The following is a 20508-nucleotide window of genomic DNA, read 5'->3' on the forward strand; positions in this document are numbered from 1 at the left end:
AGTGATGTATTGCCAAGATAACAACTAGATGGCAAAACAGAGCTAATGATGAATTGCTGTCTTGAGCTGGAAATCTGATGTAATGCTTAGTAAGATACCTATGCCAGAATTGGATGCCTTTAAAGGTCACATCACACCTGAAATAGATATGAAAGTTACTGCATTGGAGACATACTGAGTCATTATACCAGGAAGTATGACTTCAAAACTGCCAGTCATTATATCATTATAAAGAATCCTTTTAAAGACTATCTCTGACTGGCTATTAGGAGGTAATTATGCATTCTGTCCATCTCTTAAGACTAAGATACCTCCAGTGAGCCTTGTATGTTGGAGAATTCTCTCTTCATGGCTCTCAATAATATCAATACCATAATTACCCATGGAAAAAGGAAGACATTTACAGTTATGTAATAATCAATGAACAAAACTGAACATAAATAAAAAAGCATCTTGAATTTGAGGTTAAATAAGGAAAATTGAAAGGAACATCTTGAACCTGAGGCTAAAGGAGGACAAGTATACTGTCAAATGAAATATAAACCATAATTGTGTAGAATGTGTAAGAAACATATTTTTTATGCTGAATATTTGATGTACATTAAGAGTTATCAGCACACAAACATATCAGCAGAGAGAATGTCATCTCTGTTTTATGCCATTAGCTGCTCTTCACTACTGTGTAACAGGCAGGGCAAGTGCCTCAAAGTTAAACAATATTTCAAATTACACTCAATCTTTTGCTATGAAAATATGCTAAATATAGACATAATTATGGAACTACAGAAAAAGTGTTTGAAAAATAATAATTAAAACTAATAATCTGGTTCTTTGTGAAAGTATGTTTAACAACTTGGGCATTGTAACTGCATCATGGAAGTATATGCACCAATCAGTTATATTAGGAAAAAACATCAGTAAATATGATCATAATACTTCTATCTTCTTCCATGGAACAAGAGATAGGATTAATTTACCTTTACCAAAACAGTAAACAGAAAAAACTCAGGCATATCAATGTTTCTTATACAGGATGTCTTAGGAGGAATGACCAATATTCATGGAAATGAAGAGAAAGGTGTTTGTCTAGTAAACATGGGCTCTAAAATTCGTAACTTAAGAGCTTCTTCATCTTAAATACTTTGAAAATTATCTCTTCTACTACAAGCTCTTTGCTTTCCATATTTTAGGCAAATGCAATATAGATTAAAACAAGAATAACATTGTTTAGTAAACACTGGCTTTGAAATGCATATCTTAAGAGCTATGAGTACTTGTTCAGTATAAGAAATATGTTTCACAGTAGTGAAGATGAACAAGTGCTCATAGGTCTCAAGATATGCACTTTAAAGCCCATGTTTACTAGTCTTTTTTGCTTCGAATGATCATTTCTGTCATGCTCCTGATACTGACCATTCCTCCTGGGACATCCTGTGTGTGTGTTGTGATTTGTGTCCACATCTACATCTGTACTCTGCAAAGCACTGTGAAGTGCGTGGCAGAGGGTATGTCCCACTGTATCTGTTATAGGTTTTTTCCCATTCCATTCATGTATGGAGCACAAGAAGAATGCTTGTTTAAATGCCTTCATATGTGTCATAATTAACCTAATCTTGTTCTCATGATTTCTATGGGAGTGACTATAGGAGGTTGTAGCACATTCCTAGAATCATCAAATAAAGCTGGTTCTTGAAACTTCATAAGTAAGCTTTCTTGGGACAGTGAGTCCTATTGGGCACAGCCCCCACACACTTGAGCAATATTCTAGGATGGACTGTATGAGTGATTTGTAAGTAATTTCTTTTGTAGGTTTATTATATTTATCCAGTATTCTATCAATAAACTGAAGTATACCGCCTGCTTTATCCATGACTGAGCCTATATGATCATTCCATTTCAAATTCTTATAAAGTCAACTTCAATTTCATAAGGAACCATAGACTAAAAGGAAGGAGAGGCACACAGAAATCAGTTGCAATAACATTATTTTTTATTCATCTACATCTACATGACTACTCTGCAATTCACATTTAAGTGCTTGGCAGAGGGTTCATCGAACCACAATCATACTATCTCTCTACCATTCCACTCCTGAACAGCGCGCAGGAAAAACGAACACCTAAACCTTTCTGTTCAAGCTCTGATTTCTCTTATTTTATTTTGATGATCATTCCTACCTATGTAGGTTGAGCTCAACAAAATATTTTCGCATTCGTAAATAGATCTCGCCACGACGAAAAAGTCTTTGCTTTAATAACTTCCATCCCAACTCGCGTATCATATCTGCCAAACTCTCTCCCCTATTATGTGATAATACAAAACGAGCTGCCCTTTTTTGCACCCTTTCGATGTCCTCCATCAATCCCACCTGGTAAGGATCCCACACTGCGCAGCAATATTCTAACAGAGGACGAACGAGTGTAGTGTAAGCTATCTCTTTAGTGGACTTGTTGCATCTTCTAAGTGTTCTGCCAATGAAATGCAACCTTTGGCTCGCCTTCCTCACAATATTATCTATGTGGTCTTTCCAACTGAAGTTGTTCGTAATTTTAACACCCAGGTACTTAGTTGAATTGACAGCCTTGAGAATTGTACTATTTATAGAGTAATCAAATTCCAATGGATTTCTTTTGGAACTCATGTGGATCACCTCACACTTTTCGTTATTTAGTGTCAACTGCCACCTGCCACACCATACAGCAATCTTTTCTAAATTGCTTTGCAACTGATACTGGTCTTCGGATGACCTTACTAGACGGTAAATTACAGCATCATCTGCGAACAACCTAAGAGAACTGCTCAGATTGTCACCCAGGTCATTTATATAGATCAGGAACAGCAGAGGTCCCAGGACGCTTCCCTGGGGAACACCTGATATCACTTCAGTTTTACTCGATGATTTGCCGTCTATTACTATGAACTGCAACCTTCCTGACAGGAAATCACGAATCCAGTCGCACAACTGAGACGATACCCAATAGGCCCGCAGCTTGATTAGAAGTCGCTTGTGAGGAACAGTGTCAAAAGCTTTCCGGAAATCTAGAAATACAGAATCAACTAGAGATCCCCTGTCGATAGTGGCCATTACTTCGTGCAAATAAAGAGCTAGCTGCATTGCACAAGAACAATGTTTTCTGAAACCATGCTGATTACGTATCAATAGATCGTTCCCTTCGAGGTGATTCATAATGTTTGAATACAGTATATGTTCCAAAACCCTACTGCAAACCGACGTCAATGATATAGGTCTGTAGTTCAATGGATTACTCCTACTACCCTTCTTAAACACTGGTGCGACCTGCGCAATTTTCCAATCTGTAGGTACAGATCTTGCAAATATAGATTTAAACTATAAATAGCCATAGTCAGTGTATCTCAGTTACAATTCAACAAGTGACAGTGCATGTCACTGTATGTTCTTACAGGTGTATAGGCAGAAGGAAAAACTCTATATTTGCAAGAATAATAAGAAGTAATGGGATTGTGACTGATTGCTGTGTGCCTCTCCTTCCTAACAAAGTGTTACACTCAGGTGTTTGTATGAGCTGACGCATTCCAGCCATGCCTCACTGATACTGTAGTCATAGGCTGCTATGCATTTTTGTTTATTTTATGAAATATACAATTTTACACTTCTGAACATTTAAAGGAAGTTGCCAATGTTTGCATGACTTTGAAATATTATCAGGATATGGCTAAATATTTATTCACCTTCTTCCAGGCAGTACTTTATTACAGTTGGCTGTATCATCCGCAAAAAGTCTGAGGTTACTATTAATATTGTATGCGAGGTCATTAATATACAACATGAATAGCAAGGGTCCCAACACACGTCTGTGGGGCATACCTCAATTTACTTCTACATGTGTTGATGACTCTCCATCCAAGATAGCTTGCTGCATTGTCCCTACAAAATAATCCTCAGTCAAGTCATATATTTTGCTTCATACTCCATATAATGGTACTTTTGATAATAAGTGTAGAAGTCAAATTTCTTTGGAAATCAAGAAATATTGCATCTACCTGACTGCCTTGATTCAAAGCTTTCAGTGTTTCATGTGAGAAATGTGTCATGAGAAGGAATGGTCAATATCATGGTGTAAGTCATCTATAGTCACATGTTTAACTGTGGGGCATTTCTTTCACATCCATTCACATTATGAGGATTGCTGTCTCCACTCCCTACAGCCTTCAATCTTGCCAGCAGTCTGATTGCCTCACATGTTGTTATTAGGTTTTAATGAGCATCCAGAGCATTTATCATTAATCATAGTACCAGTCCATTTAAATTTGTTCACAAGGTAGCTGATATTTCTCTTATTGGTGCCATTTCCATAAATAAAACTTTTCAGTGATATTTTCCAACAAACTACATGCTTTTTTTCTTCTGTGATAGGATGTAATTCCAGATATGGAAGAGGCTCTGCGGCTACGCACTGAAGCAGAGATGGCGATGGATGAGTTACGCTATGAATGTGGTGTAGATGAAACAGCAAATATGAGTCACTGTTTGAAAGTACTGTTACAACGATATGAAGCAACCCCACAAATAACTAATGTGTCAATTACATCTCAGAATGGGGTGAGTGTTAAAACAATTTCATTTTTTGAAGCATTTCAGTTTTAATTAAATATAGATTATGATGTTGTAAACTGAAGTCATTGTCCCCTTATTACCTGCATTAATGATTTAGACCTCCACTTGCCATACACTATCAGAAATTTTCAAGTGATATGTGTGTGTATACTGTAATGCGGCAGACAAAGAAATACTACATATAATGAAGTGATTCATATGGAGACTGATGTATATCCAGATCCATATTTACATCTACATCTACATGGTTACTCTGCAATTCACACTTAAGTGCCTGGCAGAGGGTTCATCAAACCATTTTCATACCTCTTCTCTACCATTCTACTCGCGAATGGCGCGTGGGAAAAAGGAACAACTAAATCTTTCCATTCAAGCTCTGATTTCTCTTATTTTATTATGATGATCATTTCTCCCTATGTAGGTGGGTGGCAACAAAATATTTTCGCATTTGGAAGAGAAAGTTGGTGATTGAAACTTCGTAAATAGATCTCGCAGCAAAGAAAACCGCCTTTGTTTTAGTGACTGCCACCTCAACTCACATAACATATCAGTGACACTCTCACCCCTATTGTGCGATAACATGAAACGAGCTGCCCTTCTTTGCACCTTTTCGATGTCCTCCGTCAGTCCTACCTGGTAAGGATCTCACACTGTGCAGCAATATTCCAGCAGTGGACGGACAAGTGTAATGTAGGCTGTCTCTTTAGTGGGTTTGTTACACCTTCTAAGTGTTCTGCCAACAAAGCACAATCTTTGTTTTGCCTTCCCCACAATATTATCTATGTGGTCTTTCCAATTTAAGTTGCTCATAATTGTAATTCTTAGGTATTTAGTCGAATTGACAGCCCTTAGAGTTGTGTGATTTATCCTACACCCAAAGTTTATCAGACTTCTTTTAGTACCCATGTGGATGACCTCACACTTTTCTTTGTTTAGTGCCAGTTTCCACTTTTTGCACCATACAGAAATTCTCTCTAGATCATTTTGTAATGGGAATTGATCATCTGATGATTTTACTAGCCGGTAAATTACAGCACCATTTGCAAACAATCTAAGGGGGCTGCTCAGATTATCACCTAGATCATTTATGTAAATCAGGAACAGCAGAGGGCTTATGACACTACCTTGTGGAACACCATATATCACTTCTGTTTTACTCAATGATTTACCATCTATCACTACGAACTGTGATCTCTCTCTGAGAGGAAATCACAAATCCAGTCACACAACAGAGATACTACTCCATATGTACACAATTTGATTAATAGTCACTTATGAGGAATGGTATCAAAAGCCTTCTGTAAATTTAGGAATATGGAATCAATCTGAAATCCCTTGTCGACAGCACTCATTACTTCATGGGAATAAAGAGCTAGCTGTGTTGCACAAGAATGATATTTTCTGAATCCCTGTTGGTTATGTATCAACAAGTCATTTTCTCAAGGTGATTCATAATGTCTGAGTTACAGTACATGCTCCAAAATCCTACTGCAAATTGAGGTCAGTGACATGGTTCTGTAATTCAATGGGTTACTCCTATTTCCTTTCTTGAATATTGGTGTGACCTGTGCTACTTTCCAGTCTTTAGGAGCAGACCTTTTGTCAAGTGAGCGGTTGTATATGACTGCTAAGAAAGGCGCTATTGTGTCTACATACTCTGAAAGGAACCTGGTTGGTATACCATCTGGACCAGAAGAGTTGCCTTTCTTAAGTGATTTGAGTTGTTTCACAACACCTAAGATATCTACTTTTATGTCACTCATGCTAACAGCTGTTCTGGTTTTGAATTCTGGAATATTTACTTCATCTTCTTTCGTGAAGGAATTACGGAAAACTGTATTTAGTAACACCACTTTAGTGGCACCTTCATCAGTAACATTTCCATCACTATCGCACAGTGATGGTATTGAGTGTTTTTGCCACTGGTTTACTTTACATATAACCAGAATCTCTTTGGATTTTCTGTCATATTTTGAGACAATGTTTCATCGTGGAAACTATTAAAAGCATCTTGCATTGATGTCCACACCAAATTTCGAGCTTCTGTGAAGCTTAGCCAGTCTTGGGGATTTTGCATTCTTCTGAATTTGGCATGCTTTTTTTGTTGTTTCTGCAACAGTGTTCTGACGTGTTTTGTGTACCATGGTGGATCAGTCCCGTCTCTTATTAACTTTTGCAGTATGAATTAATCTATTGCTGTCGATACTATATCTTTGAATTTGAGCCATATTTGGTCTACACTTACATAATTAGCTTGGAAGGAATGGCAACACACTCTTAGGAAGGCATCAAGCCAATTTTAATCTGCATTTATTTTTAGTGGATTTCGTTGATATGGTTTTGAGCCTCGCTACAATGACCTTGTGTTCACTAATCCCTGTATCCGTCGTGACACTCTCTATTAGATCAGGATTATTTGTGGCTAAGAGGTCAAGTGTGTTTTCACAACCATTTACAATTTGTGTGGGCTCATGAAATAATTGTTCAAAGTAATTCTCAGAGAAAGGATTTAGTACAATTTTGGAAGATGTTTTCTGTCTATCACCAGCTTTGAACATGTATTTTCGCCAACAAATTGAGGGTAGATTGAAGTCTCCACCAATTGTAACTGTATGAGTGGGGTACTTATTTGTAATGAGATTCAAGTTTTCTTTGAACTGTTCAGCTATTAGCCAATTATTATTTTGGTACGGCTGTTAAGTATAACATCTACCCATAGTAATTTGTAGGAACTAACTATTTCACTACAAGATAAACTACTGCTAACAGCCACAAACACACCACCACCTACTTTATTTAATCTATCCTTTCTGAAAATGGTTTGTGCCTCTGTAAAAATTTCAGCAGAATTTATCTCCATCTTTAGCCAGCTTTCTGTTCCTATAACAATTTCAGCTTCAGTGCTTTCTATCAGCGCTTGAAGCTCTGGTACTTTTCCAACACAGCTACGACAATTCATAACTACAATACCGACTGTGGCTTGGTCAATTCGTGTTGTTTATTTTCCCTGTACCCTTTGAGACTGGAGCCCTTTTTGATCTTTCCCAAGACTGTCTAACCTAAAAAAAACATCCAGTCCACACCACACAGCTCCTGCTACTGTGTAGCTGCCTCCTGTGTGTAGCGGACACCTGACCTATTTAGTGTAACCCAAAACCCCACCACCCTATGGAGTAAATCAAGGAATCTGCAGCCTACACAGTCACAGAACTGCCTGAGCCTCTGATTCAGACCCTCCACTCAGCTCTGTACCAAAGGTCTGCAATCGGTCCTGTCGACGATACTGCAGATGGTGAACTCTGCCTTTGTCATGCTAGCATGACTGGCAGTCTTCACCAACTCAGATAGCAGCCAGAAACCAGAGGAATCTCTTCCAATCCATAGCGACACATGTCATTAGTGCCGACATGAGCCACCACTCTGCAGTTGGCTGCAATCTGTACGCTTCATGGCATCCGGAAGGACCCTTTCCACATCTTGGATGACTCCCTCCGATATGCACAAGGAGTGCACATTGGCTTTCTTCCCATCTTTAGCTGCCATATCCCTAAGGGGCTCCATCAGCTGCCTAACATTGGAGCTCCCAATAACAATCAATCCCACCCTCTGCACTTGTCTCGGCCTCTCAGGAAGACCGGCCACTGCACAACAGTTGAGGCCACCCTTGCTGGCTCAGAAGTACTTTCAGCAGTGGGCAGTACCTCAAACCTATTATGGAAGCATATGGGTACCGCCTTGCGGCCAGCACCAACTTTTGCTTTCCACCGAGGGATTTGTGACCCTGCCATGGTTCGCCAATCACTGTCAGGAAAGTGTCAACTGGCAGGGACGTCCAAATTCGAGGGCACAGTGGCATCATAGATCCCAGCTCATGCTACAGGTTCCAGAGGCGCCAAAACACTCGCCTCAGGTGTCCCATTGTCACCATGGCCCAGGGCAACAGCCTGGAGCCTGTCGACCATGGCCAACACAGCTTCCAGCTGTTTACGGATGGTGGCCAATTTCCCCTGAAGCCGTACACAACAGGTGTAGTCCCTATCCATCCCTAACAATTTTTTCCCCCTCTCTTTTATCTCACATGTTGTTCAAAACAAACAGATGACTGACGACTATGCAAATTTACACTATACAGGTACTAAAATGCGATGCTACATCTCTCAAATACTATAATACACCCGAAATTTGAGCCTTAAACTATGGAAGTACCCAAAAACTTGCAAAGAAATTAAGAATGGAACTATGACACAAATAAGTGAGGTAAGAGTACGACTTGCTGCTGGTTGCTGCTTATCCAATTGCGGCAGAGAGCTCAAATGTTTTCCAGTTACTGTTAACTCTTCCATTCTTAATTTTACTGGGACGTGGGTCTATTTGGGACATATCATCAAATTTTCACTATAAATGTACTTCTATTGCAATTTTGTTTACATGAAACATGTCAATACATTTTGAAAAGCAAAACAGCATATCTGGACTCCTACAGAATCATAAATTTAAATGATAAGTCTGTTTCCTAAATCATGTTAATAATGTCATACAAAAATGAAATGCTTGTGATTCAAAGCAGTCAGCATTTGTATGTTAAAAGTCAGTGTCTGTCAGTGTATTTTGTCATAGGTCAGTCAGTCAGTGCTCCCTGCTGCCGTTGGATAAGCAGCTGCAGCAGCAAGTCGTATACTCCTAGCTCACTCATTTCTTACATAGTTTAATTCTTAATTTCTTTGCGTGTTTTTGGTACTTTCATTGTCTAATTCATAAATTTCGGGCGTATTATAGTATTTGAGAGTTGTAGCATCGCGTTTTAGTACCTGAATAGTGTAAAATCGCGTAGTCTCCTTCCACCGCCGAGCAGTGTGTCAGCAGTGCGCAAGTAGCAGCATTACTGCATTTACTAGGCAATCTTGTATTTTAATAACCGTTTAAATTTTGTGTCGATTTGTTTGCGCCCTCTGTAGATTAGTTCAGACGTTCTTTACACAACAGTTTTTAGCATGGATAGGGACTGCAACTGCTGTGTTCGGATGCAGGCTGAGTTGGCATCCCTTCGCTCCCAGCTTCAGGCAGTGTTGGCTTCGGTCACACAGCTTGAGGCTGTTGTCAATGGGCATCACTGTGTGGGTCCGGATGGGGGTTTGTCGGGGACGGCCAGCTCATCCCACGCATCCCCCGATCGGACTACGACTCTGGTTGCCCGGGATACTGCCCACATTGAGGCTGATCCCTCACCTGTAGTAGAGTGGGAGGTCGTCTCAAGGTGTGGCAGGGGGCGAAAGACATTCCGGAGGGCTGAACGGAAGGCCTCTCCAGTTTGTCTGACGAACCGGTTTCAGGCTCTGTCTCAGGCTGATACTGATCTTCGGCCTGACATGGCTGCTTGTCCTGTTCCAGAGGTTGCCCCTCAGTCTGCAAGATCTGGGCGGTTGCAGAGGGTGGGCTTACTGGTAGTTGGGAGCTCCAACGTCAGGCGCGTAATGGGGCCCCTTAGGGATATGGCAGCAAGAGAGGGGAAGAAAACCAATGTGCACTCCGTGTGCATACCAGGGGGTCCTTCCGGATGCCATGAAGGGTACAGGGTGCACCCATCTGCAGGTGGTCGCTCATGTCGGCACCAATTATGTGTGTCGCTATGGATCGGAGGAAATCCTCTCTGGCTTCCGGCGGCTATCTGATTTGGTGAAGACTGCCAGTCTCGCTAGTGGGATGAAAGCAGAGCTCACCATCTGCAGCATCGTCGACAGGACTGACTGTGGACCTTTGGTACAGAGCCGAGTGGAGGGTCTGAATCAGAGGCTGAGACGGTTCTGCAACCGTGTGGGCTGCAGATTCCTCGACTTGCGCCATAGGGTGGTGGGGTTTCGGGTTCCGCTGGATAGCTCAGGAGTCCACTACATGCAACAAGCGGCTACACGGGTAGCAGGGGTTGCGTGGCGTGGGCTGAGCAGTTTTTTAGGTTAGATGGCCTTGAGCAAGTACAGAAAGGGCAACAGCCTCAACGAGTGTGGGGCAAAGTCAGGACATGCGGGGACCAAACAGCAATCGGTATTGTAATTGTAAACTGTCGAAGCTGCGTTGGTAAAGTACCGGAACTTCAAGCGCTGATGGAAAGCACCAAAGCTGAAATCATTATAGGTACAGAAAGCTGGCTGAAGCCAGAGATAAATTCTGCCGAAATTTTTACAAACGTACAGACGGTGTTTAGAAAGGATAGATTGCATGCAACCGATGGTGGCGTGTTTGTCGCTGTTAGTAGTAGTTTATCCTGTAGTGAAGTAGAGGTGGATAGTTCCTGTGAATTATTATCGGTGGAGGTTATACTCAACAACCGAGCTAGGTTAATAATTGGCTCCTTTTACTGACCTCCCGACTCGGCAGCATTAGTGACAGAACAGCTGAGAGAAAATCTGGAATACATTTCACATAAATTTCCTCAGCATGTTGTAGTCTTAGGTGGAGATTTCAATTTACCAGATATAGACTGGGAAACTCAGATGTTTAGGATGGGTGGTAGGGACAGAGCATCGAGTGACATTATACTGAGTGCACTATCCGAAAATTACCTCGAGCAATTAAACAGAGAACCGACTCGTGGAGATAACATCTTGGACCTACTGATAACAAACAGACCAGAACTTTTCGACTCTGTATGTGCAGAACAGGGAATCAGTGATCATAAGGCCATTCCAGCATCCCTGAATATGGAAGTTAATAGGAATATAAAAAAAGGGAGGAAGGTTTATCTGTTTAGCAAGAGTAATAGAAGGCAGATTTCAGACTACCTAACAGATCAAAACGAAAATTTCTGTTCCAACACTGACAATGTTGAGTGTTTATGGAAAAAGTTCAAGGCAATCGTAAAATGCGTTTTAGACAGGTACGTGCCAAGTAAAACTGAGGGACGGGAAAAACCCACCGTGGTTCAAAACAAAGTTAGGAAACTACTGCGAAAGCAAAGAGAGCTTCACTGCAAGTTTAAACGCAGCCAAAACCTCTCAAACAGAAGCTAAACGACGTCAAAGTTAGCGTAAGGAGGGCTATGCGTGAAGTGTTCAGTGAATTCGAAAGTAAAATTCTATGTACCGACTTGACAGCAAATCCTAGGAAGTTCTGGTCTTATGTTAAATCAGTAAGTGGCTTGAAACAGCATATCCAGACACTCCAGGATGATGATGGCATTGAAACAGAGGATGACACGCATAAAGCTGAAATACTAAACACCTTTTTCCAAAGCTGTTTCACAGAGGAAGACCGCACTGCAGTTCCTTCTCTAAATCCTCGCACAAACGATAAAATGGCTGACATCGAAATATGTGGCCAAGGAATAGAAAAGCAACTGTAATCACTCAACAGAGGAAAGTCCACTGGACCTGACGGGATACCAATTCGATTCTACACAGAGTGCGCGAAAGAACTTGCCCCCCTTCTAACAGCCGTGTACCGCAAGTCTCTAGAGGAACGGAAGGTTCCAAATGATTGGAAAAGAGCACAGGTAGTCCCAGTCTTCAAGAAGGGTCGTCGAGCAGATGCGCAAAACTATAGACCTATATCTCTGACGTCTATCTGTTGTAGAATTTTAGAACATGTTTTTTGCTCGAGTATCATGTCGTTTTTGGAAACCCAGAATCTACTATGTAGGAATCAACATGGATTCCGGAAACAGCGATCGTGTGAGACCCAACTCACTTTATTTGTTCATGAGACCCAGAAAATATTAGATACAGGCTCCCAGGTAGATGCTATTTTTGTTGACTTCTGGAAGGCGTTCGATACAGTTCCGCACTGTTGCCTGATAAACAAAGTAAGAGCCTACGGAATATCAGACCAGCTGTGTGGCCGGATTGAAGAGTTTTTAGCAAACAGAACACAGCATGTTGTTATCAATGGAGAGATGTCTACAGATGTTAAAGTAACCTCTGGCGTGCCACAGGGGAGTGTTATGGGACTATTGCTTTTCACAATATATATAAATGACCTAGTAGATAGTGTTGGAAGTTCCATGCGGCTTTTCGCGGATGATGCTGTAGTATACAGAGAAGTTGCAGCTTTAGAAAATTGTAGCGAAATGCAGGAAGATCTGCAGCGGATAGGCACTTGGTGCAGGGAGTGGCAACTGACCCTTAACATTGACAAATGTAATGTATTGCGAATACATAGAAAGAAAGATCCTTTATTGTATGATTATATGATAGCGGAACAAACACTGGTAGCAATTACTTCTGTAAAATATCTGGGGGTATGCGTGCAGAACGATTTGAAGTGGAACGATCATATAAAATTAATTGTTGGTAAGGCGGGTACCAGGTTGAGATTCATTGGGAGAGTCCTTAGAAAATGTAGTCCATCAACAAAGGAGGTGGCTTACAAAACACTCGTTCGACCTATACTTGAGTATTGCTCATCAGTGTGGGATCCGTACCAGATCGGGTTGACGGAGGAGATAGAGAAGATCCAAAGAGGAGCGACGCGTTTCATCACAGGGTTATTTGGTAACCATGATAGGGTTACGGAGATGTTTAACAAACTCAAGTGGCAGACTCTGCAAGAGAGGCGCTCTGCATCGCGGTGTAGCTTGCTCGCCAGGTTTCGAGAGGGTGCGTTTCTGGATGAGGTATTGAATATATTGCTTCCCCCTACTTATACCTCCCGAGGAGATCACGAATGTAAAATTAGAGAGATTAGAGCACGCACGGAGGCTTTCAGACAGTCGTTCTTCCCGCGAACCATACGCGACTGGAACAGGAAAGGGAGGTAATGACAGTGGCACGTAAAGTGCCCTCCGCCACACACCGTTGGGTGGCTTGCGGAGTATAAATGTAGATGTAGTACTCAGTATTTTTCAATGCATTGTGAAAAGTTATTTTCAATATAGTGCCCACCTTTTTTATTTGATTAGAGTGCAGGAATGAGATCCTACACAGATAAGACCCATTTTATTTTCTCTGCAGCAAAGCTGTTATGAGAAAACATTGACAACAAAGGAATCAGAAGTTAAATAACAGCATCGTAAGTATGAGCTACAATTTAAATCAGCAACTGTGAAAAAGCTTCATGAACGATTTGGAAACAAATTACTTGGCAATTTTAACATCAATTTTTTGTATCATCTGTAACTGATTGTTACAATGTCTATCAAGAATATGCACATAATGCCCAAACATCAAGAGCATCTGCACGAAAACATATGAGCTATCAGTATATATAAGAGTTGAAGGTTAATTTAGCAGTAAATTGTGTGTTTTTGTATTCAGTTATTGTAGACGAAACGTAACACACACACGTTTTCTAGAGAACACTGGGATAAAAACTAAGCTTACTGCTGTGAAAAAGTCACAAAATGTGACTTTGAAAAATAATAAATGAGCTTATTACTATTAAACAGTCACAGTTTGTGATTATTTCCTAGTAAAAACCTGAGTCACTATTTGAATGTCACATAAACAACATATGTGTGTATGTTCTTGTAAGGAAGTGCTCTGTTTCCTGAGAATTAACCTCAGAATCCATGAAGGCATCTCTCACATTTGGATACAGATGGAAATAGTACTGGACATTAAAAGTGCACACTTGTTTCACAAATTGATCACTTGAGATTTGCCATTTTGGCTCAAATCAGCTGACAGAGTAGGGGAGTATTCCATTAAAGGAATAATGATCTCTCTCTCTCTCTCTCTCGTGTGTGTGTGTGTGTGTGTGTGTGTTAATGTTGATTTCATTTTTCATTTCAAAATTAATGCAACACTTTTTCCTTTGCTGTTTCAGTTGACTTTTTTGTGAAGATATGGTCTTACTAGTAAGGAGCTTGACTGTGGGTGGGCACTACTCATTGTCTCCAAAATTTGTGCTATGTTGTTACAATGAAATTAAAAGACAAACTTTAAAAGTGGTGACTCAGACCCACTTTATTCACTAGAGTAGCCTAGTTCCTCAACTTAAAGCAATTAGAAGCTTGCATGTATCCTAAAAGCTATTGTAATATCATTGTTGTTTTTTTGGAGAAATAGTTTCAAAGCGAGTTTTTTTCTAACCTACAGAAAATTCAAAATATTAAAAACTCATAAATTGCTAAGTACTTCTTGTATGTTAAAGAGATATGAATGGCACTGAAACCTGCAACTATACTATATTTGCATATTTATGAAAGTAAGCTCTATAAACAGTCATTACTGACCAATTTGGAAGAATGATTTGCACTATATCTTGAAATTGTATCATTTTGGGGTTGATGCAGAATAAATTATTGTTATTGTTATTATTTGAAACTATTATAGAACATGGTATGCTAAATATGCCAGAAACTTAAAAAATTGTTCTTTGTTTCTGCAGCTACAAATGGTGAGAGTTCAAGGGTCGGACATACCAGAATTTGTTGACCGAAGTCTGGTAATTTTGGAGAAAGCACTTAAAAGTTCACAGTACATTTTAGAGCATAGTGATAACCTGGTAGCTGAACTTGAGAGGAAATTGGATGTCATTCAAGTAGATTATGAGGATTTCCCACAGTTAGCAGTGTCGGTTGGTGCCACAGGAAAGAGACTAAATACTTTTGTGGAATATTTTGTTGTGAATGTGCGGAGACTGAAGGGGCAAATTGACTTACTAAAGACATGTAAAGAAGACTCCCAACTCTTTTTAACACAGGTAATTCCAGCTGTAATTTATTGTTCTTAACATCTGTGCAATCAACTGTGAAATCTGTGGAAAAACTGTTTCAGCTTAGATTAACTGTCTAAAATTTATATGGTGTTATGATAATATATTTCAATTATCAGTGACTGTTACTTATTTCCCCTCATAAACGTGATGTTACTAACACATTAACTGTCTTAATTAAATACCAGGTATTGCTCTTAGAGCTATTACACATCTGTTCAGCAGTATTCTGGAAAATTGTGTGTGTGTGTGTGTGTGTGTGTGTGTGTGTGTGTGTGTAGTTCGTGCAAATGTCAGTGACTCTCATAAAAACCAAAATGTTGTTTGAAGTGTGTGTATGAAATTGATAAATTGGCTTCAGATAATTCTAGCAAAATATTCTGTTCAAGGATTCTTAAGGATAAAACCATCAAAATATGAAGAGTAATTACTAGATCCATTAGTCTCTTCATTTCTAACTCAACAGTCTCTACATGATTTCTGAATGATAAAATCATTTTAAATGTGTACCATAGGCTGTTAAATTGTATGTCCAACATGACCTTTATTGCATCATGTAATGTGCTATATTACTAGCCAGTTTTATCCTGTGGCCATTTTCAAGGGCAGTTGTGTCAGCGATGTGTGTGCTATATTTAAAAACCACTTAGTTCTACATGGGAACAGAGGTGTGTTCCCACTCACACATGTTGAAAATCTGGATGTCTATAGTCTTGTACATCAAATATTGCATATGGGGGCATATTTTGAAACACATCATATGACTAAATTGCTGTTAACAAGTGGCTTCTAAGTCCTTACTTAATGTATTTAGCAGCACAATAAGCCCTTTAGCTTACAAAGACATAAATACATTATGCAAGGAATTAGGAGCTATTTGTTAACAGCAATTTAGTTACGCAATAACATTTTACAAATTGTGTTCCTGCATGCAGTACATGATGTGCAAGACTACATATGCAGATTTTCGACATGTGTGTGTGAGAACAAGTCTCTGTTCCTACATAACAATAAACAGTTTTTGAATATGAAACACATATCACTGACATAACTACATTTCAAAATAGCCACAGGCTAGTAATGTAATGTGTTACACAATGCAATAAAGTTTATCTTGTATAAACAACCTGACAGCATATGGAGGACATTAAAAATTGTATTATCATTGAAAAAATCAGTAGTTCCACCATCAACTGAGGAAGGCTGCTGTATGATAGGTCTACAAGAACAGCATAATATGGTATTAACCTGGTAGTCTCACAGCAAGTCTTCAGTGGCACATGATGAATTGAAGTCTTGTACTCTGGAACCGTTTTATTTGATGGTCTCAAAGTTCAGTAACTGATGCAACACTACTTATATAGGTTTGTAATTTATATTAAGACTCACTTTGGTGATGACCAGCTAACTCTTATTCTTTACGTATTGCTAACAGTTGATCAACAAGAAAATCATTAATAATTCTCATCTGATCAGTTCAGTTTTCTCAAAGAAAATAACGCCAACGAACCACTTTAGTAAGTGCGCATAATAGGTTCTAGACAGTGGCAGTTTGTTCAAAACACAGTCCCATATTGAAGTCCTCTCTTATCTTCCCATAACCTCTGAAAAGTCTTTACCAATAACTAGGAAAAAGGAGTCAGATAATTACAAACATTTCTTGGAGTCAGTCACTGGGTCATCACTAGTATATCAACACAAAAAGCTACATTGACTTCTGCAGCCAGGCTGTTTTTACACTCAGAAATTTACATGATAATGAACTTTAACTGCAAAATTTTCCATTGATATGCAGATTTTGATACAGATCTGTTGAAAGAGTGATTCTTAGACATAAACTCAGAATAAGCTCACAAAAAATATAACACAAGTTGCTACATGATGGTTTCATATTGAGTGCTACTTGGAGACTTTGAGACAGAGATATGAACCAGGTGATGGCTTAGGCACACACTGTCAATTTATTGTCTGATGGAGGTATGTCCATAGATAAGCATAAGGATAAGTAACAAAACCAGTAATTACATTTTGCTTTATAATGATATAATGATCAAATTTAGTAGTGGTGTCATTCTCTTGAATCAAGTAAGAGTTTTGTTTTACTGTATATTAGACAGCTGTAAAAATAATAAAGATTTATGTACTGTTTGGATGATACAATGTAGTGGTTTAATAGTTTCATGTAAATTTCACAACTCCCCAATTTTCTTAATTTTTTAATGAGCACTTTGCTCAGGTAATCAAATTTATTATCTGGTTCAGCATAATCAGGGCAATAAAAGTATAGCATCAGATCTTAAAATTTCAAATAAAAAAAAGTACTGTTGGTTGGTTTAAAACTTCAGTTATGTATAGTTTTTGAGTTAATGGCTTTTTAGATTAAATAAACTGGTTAATGGAAAGTATGAAATTGGGGCTATCAAATGGGATATGTCTTCTTGTGAATAAACAGTTATTAGTTCGCTACATTTTTGTAATCACATCATTTGAACACTATCAATTTGTCTTGATAGAAAGGGTTTCCTGTAAAGGTAAATGAACCATTTGAATGAGCGTAGTTTATCCTTCCCTCAGTTCCTAAACAGTGTGCCACCAGGCACTCTACCAACATATTCTTCTTGTCCATCCCTGTGATCCTTTTGCTCTCAATCCTCTAACCCTAACCTGAGGGTCCCAAGAATCTGCCTATGGCCTCCTGTTGCATTTGTTTTACCCACTCCCCCTCAGAGGCAGGCTCACCTGTAAAGCATCTGCATGATGTATTAGCCTCCTTGCAACAAAGTAAGAACACAAAAAAACTTTGATGAATAAGCACCACTAAATCATGAGCACCAACTGGACCACCTGGTTACAAAACATTCTGCTCAACAAAATGTAGTTAACTTAAAAGGCTGCTTTACAAACCTCCTCACCTAAAGTCAGCTTTTCTTTATTCTGCAGATAGAAATCCTCTGTGTAACAGATCCCTCAGGCCTGTAACTTCAATGTCCTCCATCTGCCTCTAATCTTCTCCCATTTCCACCTGTTTCCTCCCTCCTGTCTCCAGGCCAGTCTCTCTCTCCACTGTTACTTTCCTATTAAACTCTGGCTTATTCATATTTTTCTTCCTTTACATCTTTCTCTCAATTGTGATCCTTTATCTCCGCCTTGTACTTGTCAATACATTTCCCCTTGTGGCTTCCAGATGTGTTCCTCGAGTTTTTTTTTGCATGCACTTGCATGTTTCACATCATCTTTCCTAACCCTGTCCCTGACTGTTATTCTCTTTCTGAACATCTCTTTCTTTCACCCACCTTAGCCATGATATCACTCAGATTGCAGTACTTGTGTAGGAAAGTTCTTCCCAGTTTATGACATCTGGTATAGCAATTGTGGGTAGTATTTTGAAAGAAGAACAGTCTTGGTTGCAGGGGAAATAATAATTTTATTGATGTGTTTGGCCTTCTCAGGTATGGTTAGAAAATTTAAATATATTGCAAAATTTGTGTTTATCACATCTCTGGAGACCATTGTGTGTACCTTAAACACACCAGGGTCAGTTGAAAAAGCAGTGCTGGCAGAGGACCACACTTACAGGTTCTGAAACCATGCAGCACAGTCTGTACACTAAGCAATAACTCATTTCAATCAGACTTTCCTCATGATATGTGTGAGAGTTGTGTGTATCTGTTGAATGAAGGTGAAGGTAATGATTGTAATGTATAGTATGGTACCAGGCTTATCTTGTATTATTATCAAAGAATTAATTAGTGAAACCTTCGCAATATAGTCATTTGAAGCTATGTTGAGTCTCACTAAAAACGAACACATAAAAACTTGTAACTTTGATTGGAACGGATCATTGCTTAGTGTACAGATTGTGTTATAGGGTTTCAAAACCTGTAAGTGTGGTTCTATGCCATCACTGCTTTTTCAACTGAGCCCAGTGTTTTTAAGGTACACCCAAAAGTCCCATCAGATGTGACAATTCCAAATTCTGCAGTATACTAAAATTTTCTCATGATGCCCCTGAAGTGAGAAATGCCTCAATAAAAGTATTGTTCCCCCTGAAACCAAGACAGTTTTTATTAATCTTATTCAAGTGATTAATTGTTTCCTACATTATATGTAGCTTATGACAGGCAACAAAATTAATATCCAATATTTTCCTTGCAGATTGCTGATGCTGCAGCTGTCATGGAGAGATTAAACATTGGGAAAAAGCAACTGCATACTTCAACTAATGTTTCCAAAGTGAAAATAAACAAGAATTTATCTGTGGAAAAACAGTCCTCAAAGCTACATTCAGATTCCAGTATCGCATCTACTGCACAACCTAGCTCATCAGGATCTTCATCTGGTGAAATAAAACTAAAGAGTATTTTGAAGAGACCAACTAATAACAATCAACATGAAAGTGTGGACTGTGAAGAGGCATACTTTGGTAACAATGTAACAACGAACAGTGCTACAGGGACATGGATGTAGAGATGTGTTACCTCTGTATAGACGGTCTATTAATTCAAAGTAATGAAATCGTTGCCAAAGGAAGGAGATAAACAATTCTGTGTTTTTCTCCTGTCACAGGTGTGTGTGTGTGTGTGTGTGTGTGTGTGTGTGTGTGTGTGTGTGTGTGTGTGTGTGTGGTGTGTGTGGTGAATTACACTAATTTTTCCACAGTGTTTGGTGTTCATTCAAGAATTTCTAGGATAATGTGTGTATGTAAGGATTACTATATTATTAAAAACATGTAAAATATTATTAAGGCACAGTAAACTGAGCTGAGCTTCTTGCATGCTTTTGTTATTGTATGAGAGACAGAACTCATTTAATATGAATGCAATATATAAGGCCATAAGTGAAATGCCTTGTGTACATGTGCGATTCATGCTGATGTTGAAATTATAAATTTATTTTTGTTTTTTATTTTTATATGGTGCCAAACTATTTTAAGAACTTGAAAGTTACAGGTACATTAATAAATACAGTGTACATTGTTTCATCAGCTGCATATTAAAATTATTTGTAATGGCATAAAAACACTTCTGTGCACATACATTACACCTTGCATAGCTATTGCCTTGTGGAATATTATCTACTGCTTCTAAAAGAACAGCAATTGCATACTGCAGACATTTATGAAACTAGGAGTAAGCTAGCTATTTCTCACTTATTGTACCACAACCTTCTCATATCAGTTACTCACCATTACACAAAAGAATTGTGCAAAAGTTGACATATGCTTAAGATAGATTATAAATTATTTATGTTCAGAATAAATAACA

General features: G+C 39.0%; 1 protein-coding gene across 1 annotated transcript in view; it reads left to right on the plus strand.

The window, feature by feature from the left end:
• Positions 1-20007, plus strand: part of LOC124722664 (inactive phospholipase C-like protein 1) — a 342264-nt gene extending 322257 nt beyond the window's left edge. Inside the window, exons 13-15 of the mRNA XM_047247809.1 lie at positions 4397-4582; positions 14918-15232; positions 19400-20007. Coding sequence (XP_047103765.1) covers positions 4397-4582; positions 14918-15232; positions 19400-19711 — 813 coding nt within the window. The 3' untranslated portion in view covers positions 19712-20007. The remainder of the gene's footprint in view (positions 1-4396; positions 4583-14917; positions 15233-19399) is intronic.
• Positions 20008-20508: the final 501 nt, after the last annotated feature.

This window comes from Schistocerca piceifrons, chromosome X (assembly GCF_021461385.2).
Source record: "Schistocerca piceifrons isolate TAMUIC-IGC-003096 chromosome X, iqSchPice1.1, whole genome shotgun sequence".
In the NCBI taxonomy this organism is placed as follows: Eukaryota; Metazoa; Arthropoda; class Insecta; order Orthoptera; family Acrididae; genus Schistocerca; species Schistocerca piceifrons.